At 39.5% G+C, this 14,468-nt stretch overlaps 1 protein-coding gene across 1 annotated transcript; it reads right to left on the minus strand.

Moving 5' to 3' along the window:
• Positions 1-1,482: 1,482 nt before the first annotated feature.
• Positions 1,483-3,036, minus strand: LOC148865373 (xyloglucan endotransglucosylase protein 1-like). Its single transcript, XM_088977728.1, has 3 exons — positions 2,453-3,036; positions 2,136-2,329; positions 1,483-2,042 (listed from the first exon to the last, which is right to left on the minus strand). Exons 1-3 carry the CDS (start codon positions 2,726-2,728, stop codon positions 1,646-1,648), a joined length of 867 nt encoding a protein of 288 aa, XP_088833854.1. The 5' UTR covers positions 2,729-3,036; the 3' UTR covers positions 1,483-1,645.
• Between the last annotated feature and the right edge of the window lie 11,432 nt (positions 3,037-14,468).

The following is a 14,468-nucleotide window of genomic DNA, read 5'->3' on the forward strand; positions in this document are numbered from 1 at the left end:
TAGGAGCTTAATTATATGATTAATTAACTTAACAAATTTAATTAAATAATAAGATGATTGTATAATTAGTTAACTAATTATAATTTAATTATTTAACTAATTAATTAACACAAACAAATAGTTAACTAATTAAGTTAATAATATAATAAAAATTTTAGATAAAATAATATGAATTATTAAAAAATATTTTAATATTTTTCCATTAATGTATGTTTTATTTAAAAAATAAAGTTTATACAAATTAATACATGCTCATTAATAAAAATAACCAAAAATCAAGAAAAAATTAGATTTAAAAATAAATCGTACAATTTGATATTCATTTAAAAAATAAAATTATACTACAAATTTTTGAAAAATAAAAGATTAAAAAAATTATTAGTTTTAAACTTAAATTACTATCAGTTTTAAAACCCCTAATCCATTTAAAAATACCAAAAAATAATACTAAATAAAAAACTAGCAAAAGTTAAAACAATTTAATAAAAATAAAAACTAATATAGTTTGGAATGTCACAATGTTGCTTCTAGGGGTGCAACTTGGGTGTGTTAGTTTGGGTTGAGGGTCAACCGAACCCCTATCCTAAGTCTTAAATTTTGAGCTCAGGCTTGGCCCAACTTATGGTTAAGCTTGGTTTTACTAACTCAGGTCCAACCCAAGCTTAGCCCAACATCTCGAGATAGGCTTGGGATTGGGTGTGTTCAACTTTGTAGCACAATTTCCAGGTAGAATAAATTGATAATATGTAAATACGTATTTCAAAATATGTTGAGTGGGCTCAGATGAGATTATGTCAAGCTCGAGCTAATTGAGGCCTCAACTTAAGCCCAAGTTGAGTTTAGGTTAGTCCAAAGCTTTTTGGCCAAGCCCAGCTTGAAGTTTGAAAACTCAAACCCAATCTGTGCAAAAGTTTTAGTTGAGCCAGATTAGGATTGGGCCCACCCAAGTTGCACCACTAGTTAGAGAATAAATTGGTAGCTCACCTAATAGCTTAAAACATTTTAGGTTGAACAGTTGTTTGAGAAGAATTAAGCCGCTCACAATAACTGGAATTCAGCAGCGAGAAATTGACTAGACGAAACATGGGTTGGCTAGGTTCTGTACTTGCTCCTTCAGCCCAATCTGACCTGGGCCATGCTTGAACATCCACAAGTGAATTATTATTTCCCTCACTTCAACCCGGAAATAAACAATAAAAAACAAAAATATTAAATACATTTGTAAGGGGTTTTTATCATTCAGTACACCTCAATACCTCATAAACATGAGTAGGCCATAAATTTCCATATTTATAAAGTAAAGAAAAAAAATTCATGGTATTTGACTGAATCTAATTATAGGCCTTTCTGTCACATATGCTGAGCAATTCACCAGCTACGAAGCTTCGCTCAAAAAAAGAATTAAAGAAGATATATCATTTTGCATGTTTGAAATTTATTTATAATAAATGAAAACAGAAGGGATGATAAACAAACAAGAAATAATGAATATAATTAATTTATTTGACTTCTTTTATTACATAGCATCAAACCATGTAAATTTGAATATGAACAAAATAATAAAGAATCAACACCAACGAATATGTTACAAACTCGTTTCAATAAACTAATAAAACAAAAGCCATGGTGCCATTTCTTAGAACCTTCAACGTCTACACTCAGGAGGGAGACCCTGAGGGAAGCGCTTCACATCTGTGCAGTAGTTGTAGATCATGTAATACTTCTGTACCCATCTGAGTCTTCTTCGGCTCGTTGCATCGAGTTCTTGAGTCTGCCAAGCACTATCTGTGAAAGAATTCGTAGACTTGGAGCTGCAAGAAGAGGATCCAGCAGACCAGACACAAGCATTGGCATTGAAGTTCCTGTAGTAAGCAGTGAAGGGTGCTTTGGTCCAATCAGTTTTCACTAGGCCACCTCTTGTCGCCCAGTCATCGGCGTTCCAGAGACTGGAGTAGATTCTCATGGGTTGGTTCTTAGGGAAAGGAACGCCTCTCGCTTCTGCGTTGTTGAATTCTCTGATAGGAATGTTGTCCACCAAGAATCTGCAGAAACAAGAACATAAATATCTACTAATAAAATGAAATTAGTTCTCAACTTATGATTAAATTGATCAGATTAGAGATTGTCCTTCGTACATGATCCTTTGTGGGTTCCAGACGATTGAATAGGTGTGGAAGTTCCTGGTAGGGTCGAACCAGAGATAGAACTGTTGCTCTCTGTTTCCCTTCCCTTGTGTGAATACATTGGTGTGAAGGATGTAAGGGTCTCCACTTAGGTTTCCCAAGAACTCGAAGTCGATCTCATCATGCGTTGGTCCTTGAGAAGATAACTGCACGACAAAACAGTGAGATATGAACATTAGGCTACAAGCTAGAGTCCTGTGTTTTAATCCACAGGATTTAAGTTAAGGATTTGAGAGTTTTATCAAAACGAAATAGAGAATGAGAATTACGTAGTAGGCAGTCACTGTGCCGGCAGAGTTTCCGGCGACGAGCTTGAGCTGCATATCAATCCTCCCGAAGAGATATTCTTTCTTGGACTGGAAGCCGGAGCCAGAAGTCTTGTCGAGGGAAAGGGAGAGAAGCTGTCCTCCATTGAATATCTTGGCACGATGGTCACCCCATGTGAGGTCAAAGTCTTGGTAGAAGTTAGCAGCATAAGCAGCCATTAGAGAGCTCATGATCAAAGTTGACATGAGAAGGTCTGAAAGCCTATGAGCAAACGCCATGTTTGGCACTTAAGCGAGCAAACAAGAGAGAGGGAGAGGGGTTTTGACTTGGTGATGAATGGAGTCGGGTTTAGGGGGAATTTATACAGAGAGGGAATATGTCGAGGGATAAGGACCAAGGAAAAAGGAAATGCCCGTGAAGGAGAGAGAGAGAGAAAGAGAGAGAAAGGTTTATGGTGGAACGAGATGACGCGTGACCACAAAATAGAGCGCAAAGCTGGCAAGCACAGCTGGGAAATTTGAAACCGGAGCCACCGAGCCAAGAAGACATGGGCGGAGGGGTTGAGATCCTTCGTTTTAATTTCTGCGTACATAGGTTGGTTTTTGTTATTTTATTGGAGTGAACGACGGTGGTCCCCTCTCCTGCATTGCTTTTGTTTCTTTATACTTTGGATTTTATTACCAAACAGCTGTCAAAGATGGGAACTATGTGGATGTATGCTTATTTGTCCATGTTGGATCATGATCTTGTTGGAATTATTAATTATGTGGGACCCAAGAAAGAGAAGATTCACTGAAAGTTTAAAACATATATAGCTGGAATTGGGATGTATGAGTAGTGGACCCACTAATTGATTGGTGGCTTCTGTGTGGTCAGGACCCACCCATGATGTCCATTTCATCTGCAATTGACATGTGTATGCACCATGGAAGATTAAACATGTAGGTTCTGGATGATTCTCTACATCTCAGAGCTGTTCATAGAGATATGAAATGTATTGGTGTTTTTTTTTTCCTTTTTATTTGGCTCCAAGTATTGGTTTTTATTAGTTTTTTTTTTTCCTTAGTTGGCAATTATATTTTATGTCAAAAAATATTCTTTTAAATTTCTATCATGATATTTTTTTATAGGTATATAACCCTGTGCTGATAATTGCATTTTGTCCTATTAAATACCCTTTTTCTTTACATTCCTCCCTGTGAATTTAGAGTTTAATTTCAAAATTTTCCATTATAACTTTAATTATTATATTACTGTTCAATAATAGAAAGCCAAGTAGTTGGATTGGTATTGAATATTTTCTCCACATTCCTCATGGAATCCTTGTTCCACTTCTTTAATGAAATTAAAGACCCATTATTTGCAGTGCAAAATGGGCCAGGATTTTTTTACTAGTCTAAATATTTCAACTACATTTATAGTCCTTCTCTATGATCAAAACATATTCTTCTATTTTTGATAAATTTGAAACTTTATTTCATTTATAATAAAGAAACTTTATTTCATTTATAATAAGGAGTCACATGAAAAATATATATCCTCTGTAATCAAATACTATATAGCGCCATGTTAAGATCACTATACATAAATTATTTATATTAGGTTTAGAATAACATACTATTTATACTGGAAAATAAATTTTGGTATCTTAAGGTAAAATATTACAAATATATTAATCTAAGATTTCATGTACTCTAAGAAAAGAAAAAACTACGATTTCCAAGTCAAAAATTGGGTAAACCTCTAAAACCTATTTGGGGTAGTTTTGATTTGTATTTTTATATCAAATAATATGTTTTTTTTTTTTGTAAAAGAAAACATAGTGGTTTATGCAAGGTTTTTAAAACCAACCCAGAGAGCAAACTGGTCAGGGGTCCAATTCCCAGGTTGAACGGTCCGATCGTTCGAATCTGACAAAAAAATTAAAAAATAAAAAAAATAAAAAAAAATGATCAAAATCGTTTGAACGGCTTAAACAATTAATCGTCTGGATCAGCGGTTTGTTAACCAAAATCAACGATTTTTGAAAAAAATCTAATTTTAAGGAAAAATGAAATTGGTCACCTGATCGGTTCCCGATTCTCTGGTCCAACCATCCGGTCCGGTCCGGTTTTGAAAACCATGGGTTTATGGGTAGAGATGTGATGAATAGAGAAAATAGAGAAGCACACAGAGAAGAAAATATAATTATGGACATACTAAACTAAAGGGAAGAAAATGTGTATTGACTTTAGAGAAAGAAAACGTGTATTGCAAAAACTGTTGGCTCCACTGATTCTATGTCTTTTCACATTTTGTCTTTACACATGGCAGCTGAGTTGGAGAGATGGGGGCCACACATTCTACCATCGTTCACACATTTCACCAACAAACTTCGAGCCCAATGGAACTTTACAGCTTTGCTAAACGGGGAAATAAAAGTCTGTTTCCTTTCATTCACATCAATCAAATAGAAAATAGTTACATGGGAAAATTTTGAGGCATTGTTGGATCTAGGGAAGATGTGGCAGGAAAAACTTCCATGTGGATAATTGAAAAAGTTGTTCAGTGGATGGTTTAGATTGGGCCCACCGGAAATTAGGTGGCAGAGAACTTAATGCATAATTACAGAATGACCCCTTTTGCAAATGGGCAATTACACTTGTATATCATTTTGTTTGAGATTCATTGTTTATTTGTTTTGTTTAATTGACTTCTTTATTTAAGTTTAAAATTTAAATTATATTTATAACTGATAATCTTTGTCTAATAAAATGAGACCCATGTCATTGAAAATTTTTATAATGAATTTTTTTTATTTGAATTAGGAAATTAAATTTGAAAATTTATATAGTCCATACACCTTTTTATAAGTAATCAAATATTAGCATCGTCCAGTGGAGTTAACTAGTCTCACTAGTGAGTAGAAACATGTCGAAGGAAGAAGGCCTCTATTTGACAGTGGAAACACCAACTTTTTAGATACTATTTTCTGAAAAAAAGGTTGCCACGTGTCTAAAAGAGAAGTTCTCTAGTTTGAGGATTTTCATTTATATATATTAGAGAATGCCTCGGGTGTCGAGGGCTTTGAGAGCATGATAAACTAGACATATATAAGCAGGTGTGTAGCATATATGAGAACAGGACAGGTGCGTGTATGCTTAATCGAAAGGAAGAAATAATCTTTATCGCTGTCATAATGTGAGACCATATCGCATATCAAAGAAATGGTCTAAAGAGACTCATAATGGATTTATAAAAAAAAGTTTACATTTGTATGATTACAAAGATATATGATTAATCGAAGTAAGGTATCAACTAGATCATCTTCGCCTGTGTCTACAGATTTTTAGTTCATATTAACCCGAGCAGTAGGATTTCTTGCTGATTTGCCTTGCCTAGAACTTAGAGTTGTCTTCAATATTTTCTCCCCTTCTTTAAAGTTTCTAGGTCGTAAGTGCCTGTTGAAGTTGTTAGATAGGGCCCGTTTGTATTTACTTTTCTTTTCTACAGCCCCATCTCTAATTTCATCCACTACCTCAAGCTTGTCTATGAGTAAAATGTCCAAGTTTTCTAGCTTGATCTTCTTACCCATTGCGAAGGCTATCCTGTGTACTCTTCCTAATAGTTGCCATGGGGGTAATATGTGTAGATGTTCCTAATTTTGCCCCATATTGCCCAAGAAGGTCACAGAGTTCCTGATTTTTGATGGACAAGCCATTATCAGTCAATATTGGCATTGGTACCCCTAATCTATGGACTATGTTCTGTCTTAAGAAGTTTGCTATGTTGGTTGCACAGATTCGTCACAAGGGAATGGCTTCTGCCCACTTAGTGAAGTAGTCTATTGCTACAATGATGAAACAGTACCCCTAGAGGGTAGATGCATTTTTCCTTTGAAGTCTACCCCCCAAGTGCAGAAGGGCCAAGGTGTGATAACTAGATGCAGGTTGTTGGCGGGTTTGTGGATTGTGATGCCATGGATTTGGCACTTGTGACACCGGTGCACATGCTGATGTGTCTTCCATCGTAGTCGACCAATAAAAACCGAGGTGTAGGATGTGGTTGTGTAGGGAAAATTGGCTTGATGGGCTATAGGTTCAAAGCTATGGGCTGCCTCTAATATGTCATCAATTTCCTCACCAGCTAAGCATCATAGAGGTTTTACCGTGTGAGATTTCTTGTACAGCACGCCATCCTAGAGATAGAATCTTTTGATCTTGGATAGTAGCTTCCTTTGTAGTTGGATATCAATGGGGAGTGTGTGTTCTCACAGGTACTCTATGTACATCCTCCTCCAGTCTTCGTCGCAGACCACTAAGCATTCTTTGCTCTCTATCTATGGGATGCATTTATCACATTCTTTATGCACCTTAGTGGAGTTCTACTTCATCGTGGGCCAATAATATCCCAACCGTTGTAGTTTGCAAAATAGGGTGTTAGACAAAGTATGCCCTTAGCTCTAATCAGCTTGATGTACATTATGACATTTATTGTAAATGAATAAAGTACATATTTGATTCATGTTATATTGGTGTATTTCTGTGTAATACCCTTAAACTAGACATTTATGAGACCTGTGTTAGTTTAGAATCTTCACAGTCGTTGGATAGATCTAAGGAGTGTTATCATGTTAAGGTTGATACTAATGTGCCACCAAGCGGGTTGGGCTGGCTTGTCTCAGCTGCTAGGGTGAGACCTTAGGTACATGCAGTGTAGGTTTTCTTCAAACCCTGAACCATAACAAATTCTAGTATTGCTCTAGACTTTGGAGACAAATGCGCAAAACTGAAATGTTACACTTGGCCCCTAGACTTTATTATGGTATTGCACTATGTGTCGGATTGGTCCGTCTTTTATATGCCAATCAGTGAGATCCTTAGAGGGGGTCAAAACTTGGGTATGTTAGGACAAACTGATAATTCACCTGAGTGGGTGATCATAGTGACAAGATAAGCCCCTTTGTCAAACAAAGTGAATGATCAGGGAATGCACTCTCTTTGATGGAAACCTAAACTACCGGAAGTTGATTTTAATTTGTTGAGATTTGTTTTTGCAAAATATATTTATAAAGAAATATACATATATATTATGATTTTACAAAATTTTTGCAAAAATGTTTTAATTCCTGGGATTCATGTGAGTAGAGAGTGCAACACTGTACCTTGCAGTTGAGGGAGAGGTCTGTTAGACAGTTTATGCCCTTAGCTCCAATCAGCATGATGTACATTATGACATTTATTGTAAATGAATAAAGTACATATTTGATTCATGTTATTGTGGTGTGTTTCTATGTAATACCCTTAAACTGGACACATATGAGACTCATGTTAGTTTAGAATCTTCACAGCCGTTGGATAGATCTGGGGAGATTTATCATGCCAAGGCTAACACTGATGTGCCACCAAGTGGGTTGGGGTGGCTTGTCTTAGTTGCCAGGGTGAGACCTGAGGTACATGTAGTGTTCATTTTTTTGAAACCCTGAACCAGACCAAATTCTAGTATTGCCCCAGACCTTGAGACAAATGGGCAAAACTAGAATGTTACACCTGACCCCTAGACTCGATTATTGTGCTGCACTAGGTGTCGGATTAGGCTGTCTTTGATATGCCAATCAGTGAGATCCTTGGAGGGGGTCAAAACCTGGGTATGTTGGGATAGTCCGAGAATTCACCTGAGTGGGTGATCGTAGTGTGACAAAATCAGCCCCTTTGTCAGACAAAGTGAATGATCGGGGAATTGTACTCTCTCTGATGGAAACCAAAATTGTCGGTAGTTGATTTCAAATTGTTGAGATTTGTTTTTTCAAAATATATTTATATAGAGATACACATATATATTATGGGTTCACGAAATGTTTTCAAAAATGTTTTAATTCCCAAGATCCATGTGAGTAGGGAGTGCAACACTATACCTTACAGCCGAGGGAGATGTCCTCTCTTGTCGGGTAGTGTTTAATTATTATGGGCTGAGATTAAGTGTAAGACCATTTAGGGATAGTAAATTTGATGGGCTAATCTCACATCTGTCCATAGTCCTTGGGCCTTCATAAAATGACTGGACCTAAAGACCATTTAGTGTAAATGTTGGGCCCATTAAGAACCCATACTGATAGACTCGGGGGGTTCATTGTATTCAACAGTGAATTCGAACATGCCTTGTAACAGAGGCTAGGCCGAACCCATGTGGCTTATGTGGAGATCAATGATAGGGTCCTACACCATACAAAGAGAGCCGAGCTAGCCAACATTAAAGGAAGCGAGCCTGAAAGCTTAATGGGCCTAAAGCCCATTGAACCGGGTTAATTAGATTAATTAAATAGGGGGTGAATCTGAGTATGGATCAGATGATAAGGATAAGAGGATAACTCTTATCTACTTAAGAGTCCAAATCCAAATAAAGATTTGGATTAGGAATATTCTAATTGGATTAAGAGAAGTTGATCTTGATCTATAGATAAGATAAGGGATAAGCCTTGTCACTTAAAGAGTCCATATCCAAATAAAGATTTGGATGAAGAAACTCCTAATTAGATTAGGAGATTGACTCTTTAAGGTCTATATAAAGGAGGATGGTGAACTAAAATAATACACACAGTTCTATTGCTTTCTGCTTCTAGTTCTCGCTCTCTTTGCTCTTACCACCCTACCCTGTTCGATCTCCACCTCTTAGAGTGATCAAGATTGGATCTTGATATTGTTTCTTGGTGGAAAAAAACAATCTTGAAATTGTGTTCACTACCTTGTTCGATTCTTACTGAAGAATCTGAGGTTCTTGCTGAAGAACCATTTGTTGATCCTGCCTCACCCTAAGCTATGTCATCTTCAGTGGATGAAGGATTTGGTACCCTCTTTGGGCATGAACACTTACATTGGGAGGAGCTTTTTGCAAAGATTCTGTATCAGGTATTCCTCTCCCTAATCTTGGTTTCAGATTTGGTCTAGATTGTTTCAAGAATGAACCTTGGAAAATGCAGTTTTTCTAAATTAGGCAATAGGATTCCTAGATGGGAGAAAGAAATTTTTGAAATTTCGCCCAGCCACCCTACATGGTTCGACCATCCATATGATGGATCTCCCATCCCTTCATAGGGTACTTGTGACATCTCCATAGTTGGCTTTGTGAACTTTGTCCAGTACCGTTTCCGCCTCCTGCTTGCCTAAGCACCTTGTCCTCACACCGTCTGACTCTCTTTGATATAGTATTCCATGCTCCAACTGGAACTTTGTGATCAATCTGATGTCCTTTGTCCCTATGGTCTGGCCTTTCAGCTTCTGTATCACTTCGTACCTCCAATTGTCAGCCTCTATTTGGCCCTCATCTTCCACCCGGTCTTTTAGGGTGAGAGTTGATTGTTTGTTGACCATCTAGGTGGCAATCTCTATTGGTTTCGGGCTGGCTTGTATCTTTGAGCCTAAGGTAGCCAATGCGTCGATGAATCTATTCTTGGCTCTATTCTGGTGTTCGAAGTCTACATCCAAGTTGTAGACTAGTTTTTGGATTAGGGTTCTATAGGGTAAGATGGTTAGGTCCTTCACTGTCGTACTTCTATCGAGCTGCCCAATCACCATCTTAGCATCACCAATCACTTTTATCTTCTTTGCGTCAGCTTCTATTGTTTTTATCAGGCCAAGGACTAGTGCCTCATTTTCTGCTATATTATGGGAACATGGGAATTGAAGCTTGAACGAATATGCAGAGGTCTACCTATCAGGGGAAGTTAGGGTCACCCCAGCGCTTGCCGAGGTGTTTGTGCTACTCCCATCGAAGGTTAGGACCCATTCTCTACTTTTCGCGAAGGCAACCATGGGTATGTCTCCAGGGACTTCCTCTGATATAGGGAAGTTGGCTTGATGGAAAGGTGATCAGTAAGTCTGCTACTGCCTGACACATTATGGCTTTAGGCTGTGTGTATTCTATCGCATACTCGTTGAGCTGCATCATCCTCTTTACGAGTCTACTAGAGAGGGGACGCCTATCCATGAAGAACTTGATTGGGTCACTTTGTACGATGAGCTGCACCTTTCGCCCTAGGATATAATGCCTAAATTTTTGTGTGGCGAAGACTAAGGCCAAGCATTGTTGCTCCATGTGAGAATAGTTTTTCTTTGCTGCCTTGAGGGGGTCCTACTAGCGTAATAAATGGGGATTTCTACTTTACTCTCATCTTCCTGTGCCAATAGGAATCCTATGGCCTCTATCCCTGTTATGATGTATATCCTGAATTCTCGTCTGTCTTTAGGTGGTGACATCGTAGGTGCCTTAGCCAACGCTTGCTTCAACTGCTTGAAGGTGTCCTGGTGCTCCTGGGTCCATCCGAACTTGACGTCTTTCTTGACTAATTTCATTAATGGCAGGTCTGCGTGTGTGAGGCCGGGAACAAACCTCCTTAAATAGGAGACTTTTCCTAGGAATGTCTTTAGTTGCGACTCATTTACTAGTGGTGGCAAATCTAAGATGGCTCCAACCTTATTTTCATCTGGGTGTATTCCAGTATGATCTACTCTGTAGCCTAAGAACTTGCCTGACTGTACTCCAAATGCACATTTTTTTGGGTTTAGCATCAACTTGAATTCCCTGCATCAGATAAAGACCTTCCTTAAGACTTCGGGGTGCCCTTCTTTCTTCTTGGCTTTGACGACTATGCATCCATGTAGCATTCTATTTCCTTGTGGATCATGTCGTGGCTGCTTCACCAAGCGAATACATCTTGAAACTCTGTGAGAGAAACATGGATTAGGCTGGCTTTAGGCTCTAAGGTTTCTGTGATAAGGTGTTTCCTTACCTTTTAGAAGTGTGATGAGGTTTCCCCTATCCTTTGACGCTAATTTGGTAGAAATGTATAAGGGTCTTTTGTCAGGTACGTCAACTGCTAAGTCGATATCTTCTAAATGTTCCTCAACTTTATCGATGGAATCCGTCATGCACTTTGGGGGTGTCTTGGCCTCATCGCAATATTCTAGTGCATCCTCTTTCGATTCCTGAAGTTATTTAAGTTATTATTTGTCTTGAGTCATGGGTGTTTTATGTTTATAGAGGTTTGCGGTTTGAACATTGTGCCTTTGTGCCTGATTCAGTGTTTGAATCGTCATTTGATGGTATGATCATAGCAATGTCAGTGTGCGATGTATTGAAATAGTGCTAGTTGAAATATTACTTAGAGTCTTCAGTTAGAAGATGTAATGATTTTTGCAACAAATATATGTTTCTTGTTTGAAAAGAAAAACGTCGATAAAAGATGGAGGTTGAGACCCCCCCTTTGTTTGAAAATAAATTTTGATATGGTACTTGATGCGGTAAGGCTACGCTAAGTATTCTAAAAAAACTTATACCTCAAGGATGACCTTTTTAGCTGTGGGAGGTCCATCGCTCTCATGGTCCTTGATGATGGTGTAGTATTCCTTCCTATTGTCCCCTATCACCCGTACGCATTTGCTCCTCTTCCAGTGTTCCAACGTCCCTTTCGCTCTTGACTGGATGTGGCAGCTTCGTCCCCTCAACTTTGATTATCTTTGTTTTGTCATCCTCCACCAACTCTGTGAAGTAGATGGCATCATGGAGGTATGTCTCGGACTTGTCAAATGGGGCCCTTGTGGTCGGGATCCTTATCGACCTCCCTCAGTATTTGGCCTTGATGCACTGGTTGCATGTTGAAGGGACAAGGGCCAGGTTGTGTATCAGTGGTCACCCCAGGAGTGTGTGGTAGGAAGTCTTCCCTCGGATCACCTGGAACTCTAGCGTTATGTTGAATGGCTCGATCACGACTTGCAGCTCTATGGACCCTTCGGTGATCGATGGGTTACCGTTAAAGTCTGTTACCTCTAACGACAGTCCCTTGGTGTCCTCTTTTCGGATATTCATCAACTCCAATGTGTGGATTGGGATGAGATTTACAGAGCTTCCGAGGTCAACCATTGATCTGCGCATGTCATACCCCCTATCTTCGCCATGATATAAAAGGGTTGGTTGTGAAGGGGATCGGTAGCTAGCGTGTCATCTGTTGTGAACTCCACGTTGCTACGATTACGGCTATAAGGTTGTAAGGGGTATCAGAATACTTCTACCAATGCCTTGATGGCCAACCTCTATGTTGTTGCGTTGGCTCCCTGTTTAGTGAAGAACTAGTACAATTCTTCAATCTGTTCTAGCTTTTCAATCAGGGCATCAGCTTGGTATTTCCCGGTTGCCCAACTACGTTAATGCTACCTTCTTGGGCGTGGGCTGGGAAGGGATCAGTTTCTATGCGGGCTGGCTCCTCTGTTACAAACTGGTCCAATTTTACCTTCTACGCAAATATTCTTCTGAGGGTGAAGCAATCCATCAACTCATGATGTGGTGTCTGATGATAATTGCACCACCTGCCACCACGCTTGTCTTTTCTCAAATCTACTCCTGGAGTGGTAGTGGCTGGCTAATGACCCTATCCCATACTAACTTATTCATAATCATGATTACCTCTTCCCTGGTGTAGGGGAAGGGAGGAGGTGGTGGTGCGTCTCTCTTACCTTGGGCATTACCTCTCTAGTATGGCCCCAGCCTAGTTCCTCCATTATTTCTAGTCTTCCTATTGACGACATATGCCTCATTCCTGTTGTATGGGGATGTGTCTTTGACGGTTTGCACTATCCTCTCTGCACATCAACAAAGCTGGCTAAAAGTTTCAATTTCAACTTTTTCGATGCCTATTCTATAAGTAGGGTGCATACCCTAAACGCACTGCTTGACAAAGCTATTCTTAGTGGCATGCTCATCGAAGACAGAATGAGTGAGCTTCTGAAACCTCATGACGTAAGCTAGGAGGTCTTCTCCTGGTCCCTGCTCTACGTTCTGCAGATCGGCCATCGTTAGTTTCCTTTCCAGAGTAAACCATTTTGACAAGATCTTCTAGGCTAATTCACCCCACAAATCAATACTCCCGGGGGTGAGACTTACGAACCATGTGTATGTCAGGCTGGTCAATGACTTCAAAAACTCTCATACTTTGAGGTCTCCATCGAGGGCGAAGGAACCGAGGGCATCTTCAAACTTGTTGATGGGTTCCTGCAGGCTATCCCTCTATCCGTCGTATTGAAGCCATTGCTGGGGAGAAATGTACCTAGTAGGATAAGGCTTGTATAGAATATAGTCAGAATAAGGTTTCTACAAGACTATTGAATCCTGGGCCCAACTACGACTATCGACCACGAGTCCCTGAACGTACTCCCTCAACTCATCTCTGTTGAGAGGGACTTCTGATACCGGGTTGGCACGGGGGAGAATGCGAAATTGGTGTGTAGGTGTAGAGCCTGCATGGGATGGGACTGGGTCAGCCCTGTGGAGTTGTTCTGGGATGGTGTGCATGATGTTGGAAGTATGACAACTAGGATTAGGGTTAGGATTCGGGACGCCACGGATAGTGGCAGCAGGGATCTGCTCAGCTTGGGTTGATAGATTAAGCATGATCTAGAGAGTGCTTCTCATTTCCTCCATGCTCTACTCGATTTTCTTGAACCGTTCCTCAAAAAGTGGAGGAGAATCCTCGAACTCGTAGACCTAGTTTGATAAGATATCGATATCAGCTTGGATGGGTGTTTCCATCTCAGGATGATTTTTGGCCCCAGGGTTAGTATTTTCCTTAATGTTGTTCTACTCCTCGGGGATGGTAGTGAGGTTAATTCTTCTTGAGGCCATTCTCTGTGATCAAAGATGAACCAAAGATTTTGTTGTAAGATGGGGGTAAGGCTCAGTTGAGGAGTGGTCTCTTTGAAAGACGAAGAAAAGCCTTCAAGTAGAGTGAAGGTCTTTCGGTAAAAGGGGTTAAGAGGTGAGAGAGTCGTGAGAGTTCAAGCGTATTGGTCACAAATTCTTAGGATCCTATGATGTTTAACATGAGGGCCCCCTATTTATGAAGAATGTCCCGAGATCCTAAAAGGTAGGAGATGAGGATATTCACTCCGTATTGGGGAATGGAATATTTTGTTCGCTCGCAATCATTGGACGCGCTACTTGGGTATCACCACGTGTCTCATGAGGATCTTCTCAAGAACCGGTTTTCCTTAT

This window comes from Nelumbo lutea, chromosome 3 (genome assembly GCF_056320005.1).
Source record: "Nelumbo lutea isolate HS-2025 chromosome 3, American lotus-T2T, whole genome shotgun sequence".
Classification (NCBI taxonomy): Eukaryota; Viridiplantae; Streptophyta; class Magnoliopsida; order Proteales; family Nelumbonaceae; genus Nelumbo; species Nelumbo lutea.

Bases quoted from the DNA above. Each gene is read 5' to 3' on its own strand.
- LOC148865373 (XM_088977728.1), bottom strand. From the start codon at position 2,728: ATGGCGTTTGCTCATAGGCTTTCAGACCTTCTCATGTCAACTTTGATC. The intron at 2,330-2,452 runs GTAATTCTCATT...TTTGTCGTGCAG, and splicing joins GCACAGTGACTGCCTACTAC to TTATCTTCTCAAGGACCAAC. The intron at 2,043-2,135 runs GTACGAAGGACA...TTGTTTCTGCAG, and splicing joins TGGAACCCACAAAGGATCAT to ATTCTTGGTGGACAACATTC.